Source organism: Lichenostomus cassidix, chromosome 2 (genome assembly GCF_008360975.1).
Source record: "Lichenostomus cassidix isolate B80296 chromosome 2, HeHo_3.0, whole genome shotgun sequence".
In the NCBI taxonomy this organism is placed as follows: domain Eukaryota; kingdom Metazoa; phylum Chordata; class Aves; order Passeriformes; family Meliphagidae; genus Lichenostomus; species Lichenostomus cassidix.
Genome location: NC_139482.1, coordinates 44,680,496 through 44,705,744, shown reverse-complemented (window position 1 = coordinate 44,705,744; position 25,249 = coordinate 44,680,496). Strand labels below are relative to the sequence as shown.

The 25,249-nt window shown below is 39.1% G+C and overlaps 1 protein-coding gene across 9 annotated transcripts in view; it reads right to left on the bottom strand.

Annotated features, from left to right (window-relative positions):
- The window catches only part of ULK4 (unc-51 like kinase 4), a 214,300-nt gene that overhangs the window by 143,932 nt on the left and 45,119 nt on the right, over positions 1-25,249 (bottom strand). For 8 of the 9 annotated variants that reach the window (XR_014849839.1, XR_014849840.1, XM_085051341.1 and 5 more), the window contains 3 exons: positions 22,220-22,381; positions 8,880-9,062; positions 3,125-3,252 (listed from right to left, as the gene is read on the bottom strand). Coding sequence is in view for 7 of the 9 variants with exons in the window: in XM_085051341.1 (XP_084907467.1) it covers positions 3,125-3,252; positions 8,880-9,062; positions 22,220-22,381 (473 nt within the window). In the remaining 2 variants the exon portion in view is untranslated. The remainder of the gene's footprint in view (positions 1-3,124; positions 3,253-8,879; positions 9,063-22,219; positions 22,382-25,249) is intronic. The other variant, XM_085051340.1, reaches the window with a different exon arrangement.

The window sequence follows — 25,249 nt, the reverse complement described above, 5'->3', positions numbered from 1 at the left end:
ATAATTGTTCCCTCTTGCCTTCCATTTCCATGTTTTCCCACCTGATGGAGCACCAAGCTTTTCAGTTCTCTTCCTCACTACTTTTCTAGATCAGTCTTAAGATGTTTAAGGCAAATAGTCTATGCTAGATGTGACACTGTAGTAGGTTTCCAGGCAAAGCTTTTCCTTTGAGGGCACATATAAGATTTGAAAATTTAATAAATATGGGAGCTGGGCACAGGCAACAGAGAAATATTTTATTCAGAGGTTATGCTGTTGTACATAGTTATATTTCTGCAGACTGTGAAAGTCTGTCAGGAATACTACCCTATCTTTCCAAAAGTGTCCATCCCCGCAGACACTAAAAAGAAGAGGTTTGAATCGATTCTTTTGGGAGGAGAAGCTCAATCTCCAACTCAGTCTCTGTTTACCTAGGAAATTCTCTGAAACCATTTAGATACAAAAAGAACAATTCAGTGAGATTAACTGGAAATTACTACTAGTACAGAAGTGGGTGAAATGAAAAGCCTCAAGAAAACTTTAGGTTTTATCTCTCCCCTGAAAAACAGTCTGCCTCTGCAAATCAAGGAGAAAAAAAGGAGACTTTCAAGTAGATGAGTAATTTTTTGCTGGCAATAAAAAAGGGTTTTAGCTAGTGCCTACTTCTGCTGCCTTTATATCCTGGTACCTGTGCACAAACTGGAAGAAAAACACAAGGAAATCCATTTTGGTAACACCATCACAGCTAAAATAAGCTTGCCATTACCCTTCCCTTCCACTTTCTCTTTCCCTACTCCTCCTTCCATCTCACTTTCTCTTCCCTTCCTTTCCCTGTCCCACGCCCTTCCCTCCGAATGAGTGGAATAATGATGAAACTGTATTTTCCTCACACGCCACATTTTTTTCAGCTCCAAAACCACTGCCAAGGACAGATATCACAAAGGTTACCAGTGAGAACAGGATTTTATTGTCTGAATGATCACCAAAAGAATTTTTCCTGGTATCAAATCTGAATATCCAATGGCACAACTTAAGACCATTTCCTCTTATCCTACTGCTCATTACTTGGAAAATAAAGACCGACCCCCACCTCGCTACAGCCTCCTTTCAGGTAGTTACAGAGCGTGATAAGGGCTCCCCTGAGCCTCCTTTCCTCCAGGCTAAACAACGTCAGTTCTCTCAGCTCCTCCTCATAAGACTTGCACTCCAGACCCTGCCCCAACTTTGCTGCCATCTAAAGGAAGGACTGCTCTCCAGAGCAAGGCCCTTGGGATGCTGGCCTTGAGGCAGTCCCCATGCTCATGAGGCCCAAGGGGCAGTTTTTGGCACAAACAGCCTCATAGTAGTTACTATGAAGAAAATTAACACTATACCAGCCAAAACCAGCATAATCACTAAACTAAACAAGAGCCTTTTTCTATGCAGTGTTGCCATGAAACAGTCTTCCTTGTTTTATCATCTGCATCATCCTTTAAGTGATGCACACTGAAAAATTGCCTTATATTGATTATCATTATCATAAACAGATTTTATCATCGAAAGCAATGTAAATCCTGTTACAGGCATTAGCTGCAACTGCTGAAGACAAACCATTAATCAAAAGTTATGCACATTTTACTACATGCTCTTTATATTTCTCAAATCAAACACCTTCAGAAAGATTATTTGAGTGTATCAAATATTTTCAATGGTTACCAATTACTGCTTCCCATACTAGCAATCTGGAATTTATGAGTCTTAATTTTGAAGACATTTTTCTGTCAGACAACTGACAACATCTAATTAAAATACTTGAACAGGAATTCAACAGTATAAATCAATGATTATCCAGTATCTTTATTGGGCTTTAGATTATTCCAGAGTTATACAGTGATATTATGAATGCAGCTCTCTCCACATATAATGGATCATTTCTCCTCTCTGTAGCTATTTTACTTTCTGGATGTAAGAGAAAGGTTTTAGTCCACATGATGTATTCTGTCAAGAGATACACTGTTCACTAAAGAACAATTATGAAGAATACTTACCAAATGAAGAAAAACAGTTGATTAACTCACTAAATCTGCTATAAGGCTTACCTGTTGTTTTACCTAATGTATGTGTTACATTATGTATTGGTCTCTAATCAGCCCTGTCTGGAGTATCACGATAAAACAGCAGGATAAAGCCGGAAGTCATAATACAAAATCATATCCCAAATTAACAACATGTTCTCTTTAGAAAGACCGCTGAATAAGAAACATTATAAATGAAGCAAAATGTTGATAAAATTATTATTCTCCTTCACATAATATCTTAGGTATATATAAACAAATAGTAACTCTCTGTGCAGGATTTCTGTCAGACCTTTCTCTAAACACATGAGAGAGTCGTATGTGGTATATCAAGCATATGAATAGTAAGAGGTATTAAAAATATAACCATTCAAAAAGTCACAAATCGTTAGATGCATTTTACACTAACCAGAACATGTAATCTAATAAAACACTTCTGGAAGTGCAAAACACATAAAAAAGTCCTTTAGATTCAGTACTTATTCTCTGTGATTCTCAAAGCATGGTGACAATTCATATTCTAACACAGTCTAATTTGCTCCTCTCTGATATATGAATGTGTTTGTCCTAACAGAAGACACAAAACTTCAAGTAACAATTCTACTATGATTCAGCAATATCTTGCAAAGTATTCTAAAACACAGAAATATTAAATACTTCATGTAAAAGTCACAGAAATCTACTGGCCATTATGTAAATCACCCCCACGACATATATAGCCATGAAATATTATTTTACCTTAAATGTGACTATCTGAAGAGACTATGAATCAGACCAAAACCTAAGATGAGCAAGGTATATGACAGAACCTTTTATTTTGCTTTCCCACCATAGCAAAAACTCGCTATTGTAGTAGTTGTTTTGCCCTACCCAAAAATGCAAATGCTCCCTGGGACCACAAATTACTTTAAAAGACAGATTGTCCCTCTAAGACAGTGGTTTTCCATTGTGAATAATTGTCACCTGATGACCCTAGAAAGCATTCATATTACACACAAAACAGTTCACTTCTAAAACAATGGCTCAAAAAAAATCACACATTTATAATCTTTAAAGATTATATCTTTGATTATCTTCCATTATCACCTTACCTTGTTTGACAACTGAGGAGCAACATCTCCCTGTTATTAATTAAAACTTGTAGCAAGACCAGAAAGGCTTTTGCTCTAATAAAAGTTGAAGGACTTTCAAGTAGACGAGTAATTGTAGTCACAAAATCCTTGGTGGAAATAAACACAAATATGTTAAGGTTACTCACACTGTATTGCAAGATTGTATACACTTAGAATTTGCTCATTTTTATGTCACTCATATGAAAAAAAATAAAAATCCATGCAACATTAGCAAATGAATTCTGTCTAAGACTGACTGGCCCAGCGCAAAGCTGCTTTCAACATCTTCACAAGTGATAGAATAACAAGTAAACAGTATCTAATGTACCATGTCCAAAATGGCATGAAATTAGCTAAAAAGATGATAAAACTTACATTTTTAAATGGCTTACCTCAAGGATAAACATAGGATATTTTAATATATTTCTTTTAAAAGAAAGCTGAACTATATTCAGAAACCATATGTATTTAAGCGCAAATATGAAAAAAAATTTTACCTACTCATTCCTTTATATGCAGGAATATTAAAAACTACACCTTAGTTGGATACAATCTTGTCTACATCAGACCTCAACTTATATACCAGATGCTCCAAATAGATGGGAAAATTGTGTTTACCTTCTCTGATTGTTCTTATCGAAACTAATTTTCTTTTGAGTTTGGAAAGTGAACAACATCTTTTCAATGAAGAAATAAAATTAGGACTTGAAAAGAAAGAAAAAGATAAACCATATGCAGTAAGGAGCCAAGACTTTCATAATCCACTATTTTCCATTCCTACAAGTAAGGCAATTTAAGTAAGGTGCTAAGATCCTTGCTAACTCATTCCTTCCTGTAAATCCAATGAAAGAATGATTCAAATAGTTTAACAAGGACAGTGACAAATAAAGAATAATGACAAAATATTTCTCTTCAGAAGGTTAATCATCATTAACTGAAGGGACTCAGAAATCCCAGCCTTCTTTTCTTTATGTCTTCTCTTTTGTCCTGTACATTGAAAGTATTTTCTTCTCCAGTTTCTGGAATGTGGCCTGAAACATGGAGAGACATGAGACAAATGAACACTGCTTGAGGTTCCAAGGAAGTAAAGCTGAGAACCAGTTGAAGGTAAAAGAGCTCTCAAGTTATGAAAAACAGGATTATGTATCATAAGTTGTAGAAAGTGTAAGAGGAAGATCATTTATGCTCTGTCCACTGATATGTTGTAACTCCTGAAGAACCAAAGAATGAAAAAAAAAGACACAAAAAAAGTCAAGAAACCATAATGGAGTATCCTCTACCTTCTACAAAGACAAATTGGGCTACTTGCCAAAAATAACAAAATAAAGAAAAGATTCCACCTTCAAAGATTATTTTGCTGGTATATAGTGATGGTATTTTTGGGTCAGCTCTTGATCAGATTGTTTTGTTCTGAAAAAAAAACCCTACTTCAAATCTCCCTCCTTCTCAAAAAACCCAAAAAACCAACAAAACCACAAAATCAGAATGAAAAACTGAGCCAGAATCTACAAACTAAGTCAACTGGCTCTATGCAAGAGTTAGACTGAGCACAAATGGCCTTATAGACAGAAACTACCTTCAAACAGTTGAGCTGGATTCTCAAGGAAATGACCCTACAGAATGGATGTGTAGTGTATTCATGTTGGGTACAAAGTTAAAAATCCTGCTGTGTGATGCACATTTAACATATATACTATTATTGTTCAAATTCCTCATCTGCTGACAGAATAACTGCAAATCAACACTGACTGTAATTTATTAGGGACATCCTTTGCAACAATTAACTACACATCTTTACTGAGAATGGAAAAAGAGCCCAAGAGTAACAGCTGGCCAAGAAACCATCAGATTTTATCCTGATACCATTTTAACCTCGCCTTCAAAAGCAGTCATCAGACAGTAGCTACAGAAATCCCAGAAAAACAAACTGTTATTAATTCTTCTAGAACTTTTTTGCTATATTTCAACAATTAATTTCATAAATAATAAACAGAAGAGTTCCTCAGTCTTGGGATTGAAAAATGTAAAGTTTGCTGTTTTAAATGCTTCAACAGCTCATAGAGCATGACTTGTAACTCCTCCAGTATGACCTTGGAGCAGTAAACTTCTTAAATAACAACCTAATAAATGCAAAGGTTGAATTTTAATTAAGTGTGGTTTGGTTTTTCAAGGTTTTTTTAAATGAAATTACTGAAATGAACAACAGTGACAAAGTTTTTATGTTAAGAAATCCCATAAAACCTCAGACATAGTCAAAGAGTATATATAATGCAACACTGACTGTGCTAACAAAAATGGACTTTATAAACCATGCACAGGGACACCATGACAAAGACCCAAGCCAAAGCACATCTGACTATTTTTAGTCCTCATTCTCTGGAAAGCAAGAATACTTTAATGCTACATGTGGGGGTTAACATGAGTTAAGACAATTAAAATTAGTTACATCAGACTTATCTGGGAATGTTGTAATAATCTGGTTTAAGAAAGAAATTTGACCTGTTGGAATCTGCCTTTCTGGCCAGTTTCAGGACTGCAAAACAGCAACAGTTTATCCAAAGAAAATCTGAAGTACATCTTTGCTGAACTGCAGGACTTCATATATCAAAAAAGCCAAAAATCACTGAAATAGTGCCAAATACATTATTTATCATTTCACTGTTATATTGTTCCTCTCTCCCCTGCAATTGTTTGATGTATCCATGGAGACTCTGCAGGGTAAGGACACTTTTCATTTCAAGTGAACACACTGTCAACTGCAACAAGATTACGACTTTACATTGGATACTCTCAGTAATATTGCAAAGCAAGTTTAAAACAAAAGCAATGACTTTTTGAATTGGCTACACAAGAGGAAAACAGCTAAACCACTATCTCACTGTACAAGAACCAAAATTAAAATAGCAAACATTTGTTGCATTGTATTTTCAAATTCCCTTTCTATGCTTTGCAAATGTCCCCATATTATAAGTTTAGAGTTACAAAGATTTTGTTAAAGATACATTAATCCTTTTATTAATTCATACTGACATTGACAAAACCATCATCAACTGTGGCAGTTACTTGTCCACATTCAGGTAAAAGACAAAGAATTGAAAATAGTTACTGAAATATGAGGACAACACTTATAATGTACTTACAATGCAGTTGTGAAAATATATTGCTGTATTACTTATGACTGGTTGAGGGGAAAAAAAAACACCCTGCCCCATTATCTAACTTCTGGAAGAACCTAACTGCATTCAAAATGCCGTGTGACTGATTTTCACTAATTCAAAGGTGAATCTTGACAGCCACATAAAAGTAATTAGCAGCGAGGTTTTTTTAATCTACTGCTATAATGTGTCAAAGGCTCTTGACTTTGAGTTCTTTTTCCACATTTTATTTTAAAAACATAATTTCAAGTCTTTTAGTTTCCAAAATAAGAAATTAAAATGTAAAGTCAGAGAGGGACAAAACCCAATCTGTTTTGGCTTTTGTAGATCTCTGAAGTTTTGTATTAAGTGTCAGTGATCACAGAACTGCATTTCTGGCTTTTATTTGTTTTTTGGTTTTTGTTGCTGTTCTTTAAGAGCAAAGAAAACAAAGGCAGTCCTAAGTCTTGCAAGCTAAGGATATTTCCAGATAACATATACAAAGCTAAATTATCTCCATCTTGAATGTGTATCTTTAAGTATCTTTTAATATGTTGTTTTGCACCTGTATTAAACAGATAGTCACTACTTTGTCACTACCTTCTGTGTGGCACTGAGGTTCTTCTGCCTCTTAAGCTGAACTACACAGGAATTCTACAGAATGCAAAATCATCTGTAGGCCAACACTACTCACTTCTCCCTTCTCTCATTAAGGTGGACTTGTGTGTCATGAGCATGAAATACTGAAAAGTGCATGGAGTATTAAAGTCAATTTTCAGTGCTAAAATAATATCACTTCATGTAAAGTGACAGCACCTGGCAGTTAAATACAGAAGCATGTTTGTATTTTTAGATTCTATTCAAGAAAAATAGAAACCTAGTTTCAGCATCCAAAATCCTACAATCTAATTTCCAGATCACAGAACATTCTGAGTTGGAAGGGACTCGCAAGGACCAACAAGTCCAGCTCTTAAGTGAATTGATCACACGGGGATGGAGCCAACAACCTTGGTGTTATTAGCATCAGGCTCTAATTGCATTCAAAAATAAAAATAGTAATTTTAAAAACCTATCTACGAGGTTTAAGTTTGTCTGAGCTGCAAGGCAGATAGAGTTACCAAACATGGGCACATGCAGTAGAACAGACCTACTTTATCAGTTTTTACAGTACAATATTTTTCACGTACAGCTTTGGCTACTATTCCCACTCCTATCATTAATTTGATATATGCTATTAAAGGAATGTCTATATTCTGTATTTCAATTTTCTAATCTTTTTAATCAAATCTAATCAAAATTTGATTAGAATTGTTTATAAGAACTGCAGTATCAGAAAGGGAATTCTTCTAGCAATTGCCCATAAGAAATTCAGTATCAGTATGAGAGTCTTTTAGCAATGTAAGTCCTACATAAATAAGAAATTATTCACATAAAACATCATGTTGCAGCCATAGGCTTGCTACACATTGCACTCTTCTGCTGAATGTTATTCAGCATAACATAATTATTCACATGGAATAATTTTTGACCATACTTCTCTGACTACACCATCAACTCACAGTACTGTGCACTATTAGTGCAACATTACACGACAATTTGCCACTGTTGTTGTGGGATCTGGAAAGCTTAAGGCCAGCTGACGTTCACCCACAAAAACACACTCGCAATTCTGACAGGGTACAGAAATTAATTTCAGGAAGAGAACGAGTGATTTCAAGCCACATGGGTGGGAAACAGTAGATTATTTTTTAATTTATATATAATTGTTAAAACAATATATACGGAAATAAAACTCTCTCAACTAATGCCCAACTGATTATTATAGTCAAGATGATTGTCAGGTTACAACATACATTACAAGAGAGTATCTGATAACAACAAGAGCTAGAGTTCCTATTTTCTTTGTGCTTTTTATCCTTTCCAAACAGAGGGAGATTATTACTTTTATTTATGAACTATGCAGATGTACTGCCAAAAAATAAACACTTTTTCTCTAAGTACAAAATAATTTGGGGATCAGAATAGAAAGCTTTTAATCACTTCTACCAAAAATTGTATTAGACATAAATCAAAACCAGTAGTTTTATTCAGTGACACTAAAAGAAAAACCTAAGGTATTAAAATGCTGATTTCTGCAAGATATTTCACTTACAAATCAGCCTAAGGTCCTTTAAGGACAGCATAAAGTACAGCTTCAGATTTAATCAGGACACTCCTTATTTTCTCTTTTAAATGTCTAAAAGAGCTATGTCAAATAGCTGTCCTTACTCATTCCTTAGGGATTTTCCTTGGGGCCCATTATCAATCATGGTCAGACTAGGGTATTCTAAACTGATGGAATTCTAGCTGCAGGAACAATTTATATACCCATTAGTACCATTTCTCAAAGATCCATGAGAGAGAAAAAAACTATACGCCTTATAATTTAGATTTTAAGCCAATAGAAATACAAAAGAAACACATTCCTCATTTCCTGCTATTCAGATATGCAAATATCACTGAGAAGCTTTTTGAAAACCCAAAACCACTAGCAGTGTCAACTTTAACTTCTCCTTTTGTGAAATTCCGCACCAGTGAATAATATTAATATGAACTCAAACCTTTTCTTGAATTAGCCTCTGTAGATGAATCCCACATGACAACATTGCTGAAAACATTGTGAGCATGTACTGCTGAATTTTGCATATTCCATTTGCCAAGGAATTTAGTACAGCTGTTAATCCCACTTTTTCAATGACGCTCTGGAAAGCATTAGGCAAGGAACGAGTAATTCTGCATAAAGCCTACAAAAGTGAAAACAAAAAATATTTAATAGGACTATTATCTCAAGATAAATAATGGAAAAAAAAGCACATGGTGAGTTTTACAATAGTTTAGAAACATAAGGAATTCATACAGATTCATTCATTAAAAAAATATTTGGGGAAAAGACCACTTATTTTTAGAGACCTAGAATTCTTCTAAATACATTGCTATATACTCTGTGCAGCTGAAATTTAAATACTTCATACACCAACATCAATATCAAACAGTCAAATTACTCTTTTTCTCTAGAAAACAATAATGATGGAGCCTCACAGTCCATGCTTGAGTCTTTTGTCAAGCACAGAATATAAACAACATCAGATAACACAGTGCTGGAAGAGAGTACAGGGAGAGAAATTCAGACGTGGCACACACTACAGAAATTATGGGCATCCATAAAGATGGCATCTTTTCTCTCCCTGCTTATGGACAGTAATGTGATATGTAGTAGTTCAGTGTCTAAAGTCTACCTTTAGCTCTAGATACTACTTCAAACCTAGATACTTATTAAGAAACAGTGGTTAGTAAAATAAACATGCAAACTATTCTCCAAATGGTTGATTTGCAAATATCAGTGATTAAAACAATTTTAATAGAAAATGCAGATACTGACCATGCTCTAGAGAAGTGAGCACAAAGCTGTTCAGTATCTATAAACTTAACTATTTCCTAATAAACATTACCAAACAACCTTCAGCGTGGATTAATCTACAAATCAACACAGCCTTTCCTTTTGATACCTGTGAAAATGCAACCTTCAAGATACTACAACCAATTTTGTTCTCCCCAGATAAAGACAATAAGACTCTTTAAACTGTAAAAGTTTCTTTTTCTTTGGCTTAAATATACTGTTAGCACAGAAGAACAGCTTATGTCAAATACTGGATTCACATGAAAATATGAATAGGCTTTCAGGAAAAAGTTTGAAGGTGACTCCCTTCTGTGAAATGCAGGTAATATTTACGATTTCTTTCTTCTCTTCAGACAAGCTATATTTAGAAATTTCTGTTTACTTGGTGTGCACTCAATAGTAAAGTTTCATTTAGGAGAAACTATACACAATTACACAGAATACTATCACCAGAGAAAAGCTTTCCATGTAAGAATCTCAGAAACTGTCCAGTGCCCTCAGAAATATTACTCAAACTAGAAAAGAATAAAAAAGAAGAAAGGCATAAAAGGCGGTAAAGCAGGAACTTGACAGACATTTTATTGATGCTGTTCATCTACTCTGCTCCTGTTCTTCATTGTCCTTTCTGGTCCAGGAACCATATCGATTGCAGCTTTTTACTTTTCTTCTTTTATTATTTTTTCCCTGTCCTTTAAAACACAGACACTCAATCTCAGTTTCTTAGTACAGCATGCTCTATTTCCCCCAGGATACAATCCAGCCCTTCACCTCTATTCAGAGTTTTCAAAATGAGTGGGTAGAAGGTATGTGCATTCACTAAAAACATCCTCGAGGGTCATACTCCCAATGAACTGCTGGGACCTAGGGACAGACTGCGACAAAGCAACACGGAGCTAACTTGGTGTGCTAAGATGGTGTGCGCAGACTTTCCATTGCCTTAGATCTCTGCACCGGACCTTGTCAAACAAGGATGACCACAGTCACAGGCCACCAGATGACTTCCAGGCAAATCTCATGGGAAAGACATGGCTGTTTCCTAGGATCATACTGCAGCCTTAGTGGCAGCAGAAAAGCTCCAGGCCACCAATAGTCATGGGGAGAAGCTTTAAATTCCCATTAGTTTGTATGTCACAGAACACTATATAAATGAACCCAAAACTTCAGCAGAAGAGCAGAAGATAGAATTTAAATGTGGAAGAGAGGACAAAGCATTCTAAATCACTTCAGTAGGTCCAATACCTGGAGAGAACAGATGGAGATAGGTCAAAAGGTGGTGGAGCAGGAATTGGAAACTAATGATGAAAGAGGTAAGAGCAGAGTTCACACCATCATTTCCAGGCAGCAGTCCTGGAACAAGAAATGTTCAGAGTGAGAGTAAGCTTTGGCACAGCCTTTCCTGGAATTGGCTTCTCCATCCTTGCTCTCTGCACAGCCTTAACCAGCACCTTTTCTCTCAGCAGCTCCAACCCTTGCCTCATCATTGTTGTCGCTTCCAACCTGAGATATTCCAAGATTCTGTGAACATCTCAGCCCTATCCTTCTGGTCTTACATGCCACATGTGACTGGATAACATTTACCCTTTCAGGATATCTTCCATGTCTCACTCAAGTTTAAGCATGAATGCACTAAAGCATCTGTAATACACAAGTCTCTGAAAGAAACTATTGAATACCAATTACTTAAGAAAATAACAAAAGAAATCAAATCCCTAAAAAGACTGTGTTGAGCTTTCCGAAATCAGTTTCCATTTAACTGGCTTATGTTTTATTACATATCTTCCAGCAGAAAAAGCTATCTCTTAGGAAAAAAAAAAATAATAGAAAGCTTTCAGTATAATGAAATGAAAATATTCTTCCTGCTGCTGAGTGTGTCAGAATATCACTTTGACATCTTACAGATTTTTTTTTTCTGAGTCTAGCAAAATGATAAAAAGACACAGCTTTCCTACAGGCAAAATCTGTGATATTTACCTGAGGCACGTTGGACTCCAAAGTGAGAAAAAAATACTGAGACACAGTCCCCGTTTGCCACCTCTGACAGGCAGGACAAGGTAAAGTGCCATTTCTTGACTCCAGAGACTGAAGACAGAGAATCTTCTTGATATATTTTTATTATTGATTGAAATAAACATAAGTAAAATTCCACAGCACCTTACTGCTGATACACTTTGCAGGCAGACTGCTAACTCTAAGTAAAGGTGTGACAGATGTATTTCTTAACAGAGACGTATTTTTACATTTGAATATAGATGCCAGTGTCTTGGTTTGGAAACAAACCAGTGGGAGATCACAAGTCAAGATTGAAATTAAAAATAAGTGAAATAATACAAGGAAAAGCACTGACAAAGTCAGATACAACCTAACACCCTGTTAGGGTGGTAGTAGCAGTCCAGCTGAAGTAGTCCAGTTGAAGTGGTGATCCTGTGAAGGTCTAATCTCCAGCTGAAGATCCAGTGGTAGCTCTCGTCCTCTGGGAACCCAGTAGACAGGGCTAGCTCAGGCAGTTCCAAGGCCAGGTTATATCCAGGTGGGAACACCTGGCTCCTCCCTCCTCGGCAGAGCATCTCACAATGGGATGAGATAAGTCCATGAGTCACACGGTGGGTCCCTGATGGCCGATTGCCTGTCATGCGGGGTGGGTCATTAGCAAGTGATGATAGCTAACGGATGGCCCATTGCCTGTCATCCGGAGTGGGTGATAGCAGTTAATGGCCCACAGCTGGTGGTAATAGAATACTTAACTACATCAATATTGCAACCTAGGACATTATCCACCCCTTATTCTATTACCATCTACACAGTTCTCACTTAAGATAAGGTCTCCTTGTGGGACACAACGGGTTTCTCCATCTGCCTGCATCACCCACCAAGTATAACCAGGTCCTTGGGCAAAAACCACTCCACGGATGGGTTTGCCTTTGCCTGAGGTGGGACTAATCCAAACAGTCTTTCCTAAAAAACCTCTTACGTGTACCACAGGAACTTTATCTCCATCCACTGTGTGCAAAGGTTCGGACTCGGCAGGACCGGCTCGATTGATAGAACCCCTTGTGTTAACCATCCAGGTGGCCTTTGCTAAGTTCAGTTCCCAATTTTTGAAGGTTCCCCCGCCAAGTGCCTTCAAAGTTGTCTTAAGTAGTCCGTTGCACCGTTCAACTTTCCCGGCAGCTGGTGCATGATAGGGGATATGGTATATCCATTCAATTCCGTGTTCTCTAGCCCAGGCGCTTATGAGGCCATTCTTGAAATGGGTTCCATTGTCAGACTCGATTCTCTCAGGGGTACCATGTCTCCACAGGATTTGCTTTTCCAGACCCAAGATGGTGTTCCGGGCAGTAGCATGAGGCACAGGGTAGGTCTCTAACCATCCCGTGGTTGCTTCCACCATGGTCAACACGTAGCGCTTTCCTTGGCGGGTTTGGGGAAGTGTGATGTAGTCAACTTGCCATACTTCCCCATACCTGTACTTCGACCATCGTCCACCATACCACAGAGGCTTCACCCGCTTGGCCTGTTTGATTGCAGCGCAAGTCTCACAGCTGTGGATGACCTGTGAGATGTTGTCCATGGTCAAGTCCACCCCTCGGTCACGAGCCCACCTGTATGTCGCATCTCTCCCTTGATGACAAGAGGCATCATGGGCCCAACGAGCTAGAAATAATTCTCCTTTGTGCTGCCAGTCCAGATCCACCTGTGACACTTCCACCTTGGCAGCTCGGTCCACCTGCTCGTTGTTACGATGCTCTTCATTAGCCCGACTCTTAGGTATATGTGCATCCACGTGTCGAACTTTCACAGTCAGCTTTTCTGCCCGGGCGGCGATGTCCTGCCAAATCTCAGCGGCCCAGATGGGTTTTCCTCTGCGCTGCCAGTTAGCTTTTCTCCAGCGATCTAACCATCCCCATAGCGCGTTGGCTACCATCCAGGAGTCAGTGTAGAGATAGAGCCTTGGCCATTTCTCTCGTTCAGCAATATCCAAAGCCAGTTGGATGGCTTTAAGCTCTGCGACCTGACTCGATCCACCTTGTCCCTCAGTAGCCTGTACAGCTTGTCGTGTGGGGCTCCACACTGCAGCTTTCCATTTCCGATCTGTGCCTACAATTCGGCAGGAACCATCGGTGAAGAGGGCATAGCGTCTTTCACTCTCCGGCAGCTCGTTATACGGGGGTGCTTCTTCGGCACGTGGTACTTGCTCCTCTGCTTCTTCTGAAGATAATTTAAAAGTCTCACCTTCAGGCCAGTTTGTTATAATTTCCAGAATCCCAGGGCGATTTGGGTTTCCAATACGGGCGCGCTGTGTGATGAGGGCAATCCATTTGCTCCACGTGGCATCAGTGGCATGGTGGGTAGAGGGAACCCTTCCCTTGAACATCCACCCAAGCACTGGCAGTCGGGGTGCAAGGAGAAGTTGTGTTTCTGTGCCGATCACCTCTGAGGCAGCTTGGACTCCTTCGTAAGCTGCCAAGATTTCTTTCTCAGTGGGAGTGTAGTTGACTTCAGACCCTCTGTAACTTCGACTCCAGAATCCCAGTGGTCGACCTCGGGTCTCACCAGGCACCTTCTGCCAAAGGCTCCAGGACAGACCATGGCTCCAGGCTGCAGAGTAAAGCACATTCTTTACCTCTGGTCCTGTCCTGACTGGTCCCAGGGCTACCGCATGAGCGATCTCCTGTTTGATCTGGGTGAAGGCTTGCTGCTGTTCAGGGCCCCAGTGGAAATCGTTCTTCTTGCGGGTTATGAGGTAGAGAGGACTCACGATCTGGCCGTACTCAGGGATGTGCATTCTCCAAAAGCCTATGGCGCCTAGGAAAGCTTGCGTCTCCTTCTTGTTGGTTGGTGGAGACATTGCGGTGATCTTATTGATGACCTCAGAAGGAATCTGACGCCGTCCGTCTTGCCACTTTACTCCCAGGAACTGGATCTCTCGGGCAGGTCCCTTGACTTTACTCTTCTTGATGGCAAAACCGGCTTCCAGGAGAATTCTGATGATTTTCTCTCCTTTCCCAAATACTTCCGTTGCTGTGTCCCCCCACACAATGATGTCATCAATATACTGCAGATGTTCTGGAGCCTCACCCTTTTCCAGTGCAGCCTGGATCAGTCCATGGCAGATGGTGGGACTGTGCTTCCACCCCTGGGGCAGTCGGTTCCATGTGTACTGCACACCTCTCCAGGTGAAAGCAAAGTGAGGCCTGCACTCTGCTGCCAGAGGAATGGAGGAAAAGGCATTGGCAATATCAATGGTCGCATACCACTTTGCTGCCTTGGATTCCAGCTCATACTGAAGTTCCAACATGTCCGGTACAGCAGCACTCAGTGGTGGTGTGACTTCATTCAGGCCACGGTAATCCACTGTCAGTCTCCATTCTTCACTGGACTTACGCACCGGCCATATAGGGCTGTTAAAGGGTGAGTGAGCCGTGCTGACCACCCCTTGGCTCTCCAGTTCCCGAATCATCTTATGGATGGGGGCCACAGAGTCTCTGTCAGTGCGGTATTGCCGGCGGTGCACTGTTGCTGTAGCAATTGGTACCTGCTGTTCTTCAATTCTCAGTAGTCCTACAGCAGACGGGTTATCTGAGAGACCGGGCAGGGTATTCAGTTGTCTTATGTCTTCTGTCTCTACGGCTGCTATCCCAAAAGCCCAGCGATGTCCCTTTGGGTCTTTGAAATATCCACTCCTGAGATAATCTATGCCGAGGATGCATGGGGCGTCTGGACCAGTCACAATGGGGTGTTTCTGCCACTCATTCCCAGTTAAACTCATTTCAGCTTCCAGTACAGTCAGCTGCTGGGATCCTCCTGTCACCCCAGAAATAGAAATGGATTCGGTCCCCACATACCTGGATGGCATCAGGGTGCATTGAGCGCCGGTATCAACCAAAGCCGTGTATCTTTGTGGGTCAGACGTGCCAGGCCATCGGATCCACACAGTCCAATAGATCCGGTTATCCCTTTCCTCTACCTGGCCAGAGGCAGGGTTCCTCTAATCCTGTTTTTGGTGCACGATGTTCTTCTCCTGTAAATGTGTTCCTGAGGTTCCTTCAAGAGGATCAGTCATATTATCATTTCCATTCTGTCGGGGGTTCTGTCCACAAGAGACTGGGGCAGTGTTGTACCTAGATGAGCCTCCTGAAGTGGATGTTTCCTTTTTCAATTCACGTACCCGGGCTGCTAAGGAGGAGGTGGGTTTCCTATCCCACTTTCTCATGTCTTCCCCATGCTCCTGCAGGAAAAACCAGAGGTCATGTTGCGGGGTTTGTCTTCTTTCCCTGGCTGGGGGACGTCTGCTCCTGATGGCAGAGACTCTGGTTGGTTTCGGTGTGACATGGAAAAATCCTTCTTTGAACTCTTTCCTTTGTTTCTGGAGGCTCTCTTCAATCAAGCTCCGGACTTGCTCGGCCAGGTTTGTTTCCACTGATGAGACCTGGGTGCGTAGTGGAGCGGTGACAGTGTCCTCGTAAATTCTCAGTTTGTTTGTTAACACGCCCACCTGGTCTTCGCCTTCCCTCCACTGCAGTGTTGCCAGGTAACGAGAGTATATCTCTGGTCCGAGCCGCGCGAATCTTAGCCACATTTGTGAAGTGCACTGGACATTATCTGGGTTCTTGGGGAATCTCTCGTTGTCCGAGAAAATGATCTCTAGCACGGCCAATTCCCTCAGGCATCGGATACCTTGTTCTATTGTGTTCCATTTTCTTTGGTGCATCTGGAGGTCTTCTTTGCAAAGGTATCTGTCCCGTACACTCGCCAGCAATCGCCGCCAGAGGCTGAGAGTTTCCTGGGTTTTCCCAATCCCCTGGTCAATGACCACATCCTGAGACAGGGATCCCAGTTGCCTGGCCTCACTTCCGTCCAGAATGGTGTCATTAGCGGCAGCGTCCCAGATACGGAGCAGCCAGGTTAAGATGGACTCATTCGCCTGCCGGGTGAATTCCCTCCGTAGGTCCCGCAGCTCCCCCAGGGATAGAGAGCGAGTGATGATCTCTGGCTCTGTCTCTTCTGCTTGGTGAGATGGTCCTGCTGCATCCTCATCAGTCGCTGTGCGGACTGACTTGCTCTTGGATTTCTTTTTCTGGACGGGGGCAACTGCTACAGGCTTTGGCTGTTCTGATTTGGTAATGGTCTGTGTTGAGACGTCCACTGCTCTTTTAGTTCTTTTCCTCTTTCCTGCTGATTTGCTTTGTTTCTCCTCCTCAAAAAGACAAGATATTGTTCTGATCTTCAGCATGAGGTACACAGTGCTGGTTGCAGAGAAAAAGGAAAACAGAACTAACAAAAAGATTATGCCATCCCTAGCATCCAGAGAGAACTCAATATCCTCAAAAATGGCTGTGCCTGACCTGAAAGGCTGGAAGAAACCACTCTCTCCTCCTAACCCCAGAGGCTGGGTATGATTGCTGAGGAGGTCCCAGATGTAGTGGCTCAGATTAGGCCAGGCAGATAAACTTGAGTATACGTTCCGAATGGTATTCATCGCCTCACAGGTTACCACGCAATAGGCATAATAAACCAAAAGAGCAATTCTCATGCCATTCCCTGGTCGCAACAGGGCCAATACGACAGGCAGATAGTTTCCCATTTGAGGAAAAATATAGAGAGCGAGATACAGCACCCATATAGATAAGCTGACCACCATGGTGATAGGATTTCTGAGTTTCCCCAGGTCGTGCCCCACGTTGGGCGCCAAAATATGTCTTGGTTTGGAAACAAACCAGTGGGAGATCACAAGTCAAGATTGAAATTAAAAATAAGTGAAATAATACAAGGAAAAGCACTGACAAAGTCAGATACAACCTAACACCCTGTTAGGGTGGTAGTAGCAGTCCAGCTGAAGTAGTCCAGTTGAAGCGGTGATCCTGTGAAGGTCTAGTCTCCAGCTGAAGATCCAGTGGTAGCTCTGGTCCTCTGGGAACCCAGTAGACAGGGCTAGCTCAGGCAGTTCCAGGGCCAGGTTATACCCAGGTGGGAACACTGGCTCCTCCCTCCTCGGCAGAGCATCTCACAATGGGATGAGATAAGTCCATGAGTCACACGGTGGGTCCCTGATGGCCCATTGCCTGTCATGCGGGGTGGGTCATTAGCAAGTGATAATAGCTAACGGATGGCCCATTGCCTGTCATCCGGAGTGGGTGATAGCAGTTAATGGCCCACAGCTGGTGGTAATAGAATACTTAACTACATCAATATTGCAACCTAGGACAGCCAGTAAAAAATAAATTCTTCACGATACATTCAAACAAGACAGGAATGACTGCATAATAAAATAGGACACTGATTATGTCAATTTATGTGGTCATGAGGAATAAAAATGCCTACATATCTGTAGCAACAATTTAATGAATGTGGAAATCATACAGTACACTATAGCTGTAGAACAGATTAGTATTTTATTTTTTTTAATTAGTATGCCACTAAAATCCTCATAAACTTTACCTGGGAAAAGATCTGCCTCCACTAGAGCTCAGTATCAATTGATTGCTATCAAATGAAGTTAAGATTATATATCCAAATAGCCCAGCAGAATTAATACATAAATATAATTTATATCAGGCATTGAGTAGTAAGTTTACCTACGTTTTACTTTAGTGTTTCACTACAAAGGAGCAAAATAATTAAAGTACCACCTTAGTGCATCCTACTTTAGAAGCTTCCTTGCTCAGTTCACTTCATATAGAAGTATTAAACCTCAGTCTTCTGAAAAAGGAAAAAAAAAAACCCCAAAACAGTGGAGGGGGAAATCCAGGAACCCATTCAGACCCAAGCACACTTGTGTAAAATGATCTGTCTATCTGAAAGAAGGAAAGGGATTCAGCTGCATGGATAGCAATAACTTCCATGAAGACCAGAAAAACTAGAAGAAAGCAGCTTGACCAAAGATGTAGAAGAGTGAATATGTCTTACTCTTGCAACTCTCCTCATGGCTGCTTTCATTCAAAGCTCTCCAATATGTTAATTTGGAGCAAGCCCTACCTCCAGCGTGACTGAAACTTCAGTAAGTACACAAGGGAAAAGTACGACCTGCAGTAAGCCTACTGCCTTCACAGGAAAGAAAAGTTAGTTGGGAACAGTTATGGTTTTTTCCTACTGTTCATATGTACATTTATAGCACAGATTTGCACAAAATGTTGAAGAAACTTTTGCCTTAGCAGACCTCAGTATGCACAGCCAACTTGGTCATCTTTTTAAAATGCTGGCCCCAACACCAAAGCATACATTGCTAAGGAACTTTGAGAGAGAAAAGGTAACAGAATGATAAAAAGACATCCTTCTTACTTAGATTAACAATTGCCATTGAAAGGATGTCTCACAAATCAGCTTTCTCTAGGAAATTCTTGTAATTGCAGCTATCATGACCTCCTAAAATTAACTGCTTCATCCTAACAGATGTCATCTGTAAGAAAGCTTCTAGAGTAGTTTCTGAAGTCTGGTTAGTTTTATAATACAAAGATTTCAAACACAAGAAAAAAATTCAGGAAGCAAGAGCTTGGCAAAACCAATGTCATTCCAAGTCCCAGTACCAACACATGAGTGCCAGATTGTGGCTAGCACAGTTCTTTCCCATGAGAATTCTTTTTGTGTTTTCTAAATAAAGATAAGGTTTGGATGTTATTAAAAACAGTGTCTCGAGATTTGGACAGTGCAGGCCTGGCCAGTCAAGCCTGGGGGGAGGTTTCTGACTGACCAATCTGGGTGACCTTTGAAAACTCCATATATATGTTGGATTCAAACAATAAAATACTTTTTTCTATGCCACGCTGAGAATCGGGGCTTTCCTTCTCTGCTAGCGGCTCAACAGCGACACCAGATGATGTAACTTTGAAGTACAGTATAAATATAGTAATTTACTATACATGTCGCTGCATTTAACATCCCTGGCCAAGAAAGAAACCCATAAAGATCAGGCTGCTCTATCACAACTACAAGAACAAGAGGCAAAGGAAATAAGGAACTCACAAGCTATGATACTTTCAGTCTTTTCACTCGGAAGAGACCACACAAACACCAGCACTTTTTGACTGCTCTGAGCAATTAATAAACCCTCACTGACTACTACATATTGGTAGCTGTCAGCAGACACAAAAAGAAAAAAAGGAGGGAAAACAAGGAGCAAACTAGACTACAATAATCTCTTCATGTTTTAGCTTCCTCTTACATGTATTTCGCTACCTTCCAGTTTTTCCAGCAGGAAGGTTTTCTTCTCACAGTAGTGCTTAAGGGAGGCTAGATACCCACAGCATAAACACAATGACAAAGGAAAGACTTCTTAGTGGTTCATCTCAACCTTACAGCCTTGGGACAATCCAGTGACTGAAGTTCTCAAAAGAGGCAGAGGGCACAGAGGGACAAACAAGACCCTACCCTTCTCATAGTCTCTAAATACTCATCCAAGGGCTAAGTGGGCAAACTATAATGGCATTGATGACAGTAACTCTGAACCCACTGCAACAGAAAGTCATAGTGAATTTACACTGATGACAAGTTTATTTTTGACAATCAGATGTATATCTTTGCATACTACTGAGCATAGGAAAAGCTCTTGCCCACCTCAAGTATACTATATTGTCCAAGAAGAAACTGAGTTTTTGGGGAGGGGGAGAGAAAAAAAATTTTAAAAGCCCACTGACACTTCCTCTGGTGATCTTAGCTCGGTGTCTGAATGCAATTGAGACAGACAGTTTCTCCAGGATATGCTGCTTACTGCAGTACACAAAACAGGTGTAACTAGCCAACTGGCCCCTTACAAATGGAGCAGGCCCTGGAAGTCTGCTGTAGGAATCATGAGACTGGTAAATGACTAAGCACAGTTCTCCACATGGATAGCAGGGAAACAAGAGGGAAATTGCAGCATCAGTTAACAGAAATAAAAAACCCCAAAATACTATGATGTAGTAGCAAACAAATAACAATTGCCCAGTCTAATAATTGACAAGAACAGAAAGCACATGATACAAAACAGCCCTAATAGCAAAAGTAGTGATAGGAGAGAGGATCAAGCAGGCTACTTTAAGAACTCAGTAAGTAAAGGAAATCATAACTCTAATCCCCAGTCTTTTACCATATATGCAATTGTGATGTAAACATAAAACTTACAGATCAAATGAGTAAAGTCTCAAAAAGACCCTTTCTGACAAAGCAGCCTAATAGCCAGAGTCACACACATTACATTTTTAGAGACTGCCCGTTCTCTATCCATGAAAGTTCTAACACTGTTTTTGCCAAGAATTTCAGATCCTACAAAGCAAAGGCTTCTGTAACACTTCTTTAACGAAATAAGTTTCCTGTTCTAAAATGTCAAGATATTTTCCCAATATTTGAGCAGTTTATATTGCAGGCAAGACTCTGCCACAAATACACACTGAGATAAATAATCAATAAATACATATATATATTTAACTATAAATTTATAAATGTATTATGCCATTTATCTCTTCAGCCACACTTCTAATAAATTTTTATTTCTCTCTCTTTTATTGTCTCTATGCTAGATGTGTCTATGTGCATACTGCTGCAGCAGTGACACTATCATTTTCCATTTAGAAAGCAATAGTAAATTCATTTGTGAGCCTGAGCTCTACTCAGAAAATCAGCATACACTTATCACATTTAATTTAAAATAAGTCAACATATTTTTCCATTCTAAAATATTACCTGTATTGGTGGGTAATGCTTTTGTTTTCTTAGTGAGAATCATAGGAAAGTTTGAATTGGAAAGGACCATAAAGGTCATCTAGTTCCAACTCCCCTGCTGTGGGCAGGAGCAGCTTGCACAAGACCAGATTACTTAAGGCTCCATCCAACCTGGCCTTGAACACTGCCAGCAATAGGGCAGCCACTATTCTTCTGGGCACCCTCTGCCAGTGCTTCACCACCCTCCTAATAAAGAATTTTTTCCTCATACCTAACCTAAACCTATTTTCTTCTGATTTTAATCCATTCCCCCTTGTACTGTCACTACATGCTCTTGTAAAAGGCCTGAGAAATATGGTTAAACTCACAGTCCTGCTAAGTATTTTCTACCTCATAAACCTTTTTGTTCCAAACTTTCTGCATGCATGTCATCTCTCTGTTTTTCTTGTTATCATTCTGTATTACCTTAAAAATTCAGGGCAAAGACTAGGCCCTGACAATTTCATAAAAGGTAGCATGATGAATTCAACTAAGTCTTCTAAACGAGTCTTTGATAAAGAGAATAAACACTTCTCATTTGAAACATCATAGAAAACCAGAAATTTCAATTTTACAAGATTTTAATAGATTCCTTTCCACATAAGGAAACATATGTTCTCAAAAATGATGAATGCCAAGAACTATTCAGAAGCACTGAACTGTAATTAATGCACTTTTCAATTTCAGAAATTTTTCAAATATATTTTAATGTAGTCTGAAATATAAATACACAAACATATAGCAAACATGCTCAAACATATTTCAGTTTCAATTCAGAATGTTTTTTAGGCTAAACGCTAAAGCATTACACTACCACAAAAGGAAACTCCTTACCGAAACAGCAGTTATCTTCAAAGAATCTCCTGTAGAATGTGTGAAAAGGTACCACAAGACAGGTCCAATTTCTCCTGTAATAAATCCTTGTGCATGGCATGAGCGAGTAGTACAAACATTTTCAATTATCTTTGCTGCTAAATGGTTCACTACCCGTTCTTCCTATAGGAAGGAGAGGAAAGGAAAACTCATATGTAAATTGTTCATAATTTCTTTGTAAACTACTGCCTATGTCCATATTTTATTCAATGTATATTGTCTTGTGTGGTTTCTTAATTCTTTTTGATACTTGCCAAAGCAATTTCTCAAGAAACCTCACCTGGTGACGAAGTTATATTCACAGATCCTACTTCCCCCCACTTTCTCTTCTAGCACAAAGACAATTTAATACAAAACCTATCAGTTCCAAATAATCACCCCAAATTTAATGCAGTCATTAAAAATGAAAAGCTTTTGTTATGTTAGAGATGTTCCATGATCAGTGCTTTATAAATGAATGAATTTGTTTCAAAACTCATCACTACAACATGCTCTGAATAGCACAATTATGATATATACAGTTAATTAGGAAAAAAAATTACATTAAACCTTTTTTATTCAAAAGAGCCAACAAATCCTGGGATAAAGAAAAAGACTTCTTGCAAATTAATTTATTCCATAACTTCCTTCTCCTCCTGAAACAGACAATCCTGACCAATGCTTAAGATAAATTATTAGGTCCTATTTACTACAAGAAGTCCTAAATTTCCATATGAGAATCCTTCATATTTTCAGTACTAATCAAAAAATTTCCAGTTAATATCAGAGTCTTTAACAGAACTGGAAGATACATTGCTGATATTATTTTGGCTGTGCATTGCCCCATCTCATCTCAGTCCTGAACTACAAAAAAAGTGAAGTCTTTCAACAATGGCTTAAATAGAATCTTGAATTCAGCAAGAACAGATTTTAATATAATTTTTATAATTCAATTTGTCCTCATAGCTTGGCTTCACAAATACTTCATCATAGTATCTAATTGATTTCTTTGTTAAATTAATCTCAGTATTGGCCTACTAAGTTTTGGATTTCTGACATTTATCTTTACAATCAGAGCCACCAACAACTGTGAGCAATGATAATGAAATCTTTCAGAAGGTAAAACACAAGCCTCATAGAAGGGGAGAATTTATACTTCATTAAAAATATATTCAATATCCACTTTTCCTTCTACTGGAATTTTAAAATACCGATTTAGAAATAGTTGGAACCTCTAGTATAATGCTGAAAAAAAAAAAAAGACTGTATGCATCATTTTCATGATGATCCTTCCTGTCCTTCCAAAGAACTGCAGCTCTACTCAAAATATTTAAAGAAATACCAAAGTCAATTTCCATCTAAAATGGTTACACTCATATAAAAACTCCACTGCATTCTGTGGTCTTCTTTCTTATTTGCAACCATAAAACCAAAGAGAATTTTGGCTTCTCTCTTTTTACAGTTTTGGTTACCGCAAAATTTTGCATTATTTTGATCTATTAAAGGCCTAAATACACAAATACTCATACATGTTTACTAAAATATAAATTCTGAAAACTTTTTATAAATAATGTTCAGTTTTAATAGTTTTCTGCGAATTATACTTCTGCATTTCAGTGGGGTTTTTGGGGGGTACAGTTAGGGTAAAACTACATGGATTTATCAAATTAACTACATGCATTTAACAATCAAATCCGTAACTGAAACATAATAGTCAAGTCTCTCTTACATATGAAGTGATTATTGAGACTGCCAATTGGGACTCCACTCCTAATTTAATCAGGCATATACAATTAATAAATGAACTATAATTCCATTAATCAATCATAATCAAAGTACTATACAGTGGATAATAGCTATTATTAATGTTAACAAATTTCCAGATGAAATTACAGCTTTTCTTTGCAAAATGTGGTCCTGAAGATGTGCTTTATTTCCTTTCAGCCATTGATGAGTTATGCTTCGTTCCAGATTGTCCTGCTACTTTGACTAGAAAATGGTCATATATTATCCCTGTGCTCTAAAAACTCAATGATACTGTCAAAGTAATTCTATTTGCTGCCACCTGAGACCTTCCATTTCAGCTCCTCTAGTATCTGTTCCCAAGCATGACCTAAGCAACAAGACTTGTATTATTTTCTGCTTAATCTGCTGTCTGCAAGGGAATCATGATCTAAACTAATATTTGGCCTCTAAAGGAGTTATCTGGTGATGTTACCAGGACATAAGTTATTTCAGTGAACAGAAATGGATCTTCAAGACATGAGTAAAGCAGTTCCGTGTATCAGTAACCCTCTGCCCATATCATGAACTGCATCAAATCTAAAACCATGAATAGAACTGTAAAGAAAAGAGACACACACTTGATTTTCAATGGGTTTAGATCTCAACTAGTTTTATAAAGCACACTTAAAGATAGAGCTCCTAATTTTCAGTCATGTTGAACACTGGCAGATATGTCTTTCCAGTGAAGGCACAGATGCTTTGTGAAAAAGAGCCCTGAGTGAAAATTCAAATACTTGAAGTATAACAAGTTGCAAACTACTAAAAAAACCCTCCTTTTAATCAAATCTTTCCATTCTAATTGGTGGTTTTAAATGTAAATCAACATAATAAAAAAATCTATTTTTTTGAAATAACTGAATCTACTGGATATTTTACTGACTGTTATAGATTTAACAGTGTACCAAAACTTTTGGAGGCACTGAAGTTACAGTCACTATGCTAACCAACATACTACCTAAAAATAGCATAACTTCATTTTATTAAAAGTTAGGATAAAATATTTTACAATCTTTTAAAAGTAGGTTTACTAATGAAACTAAGTTGCAATGAGCTGTTGACCACGTTGAAGGCAGAGAAGCCCTGCAGAGAGACCTCGACAAATTAAGGGGGCTGGGCAATTACCAACCATATGAAGTTTAAGAAGACCAAGTGCCAGATTGTGCACCTGGGTTGGGGCAACCCTGGATGCACAGACAGGCTGGGGAATGAGAGGCTGGAGAACAGCGC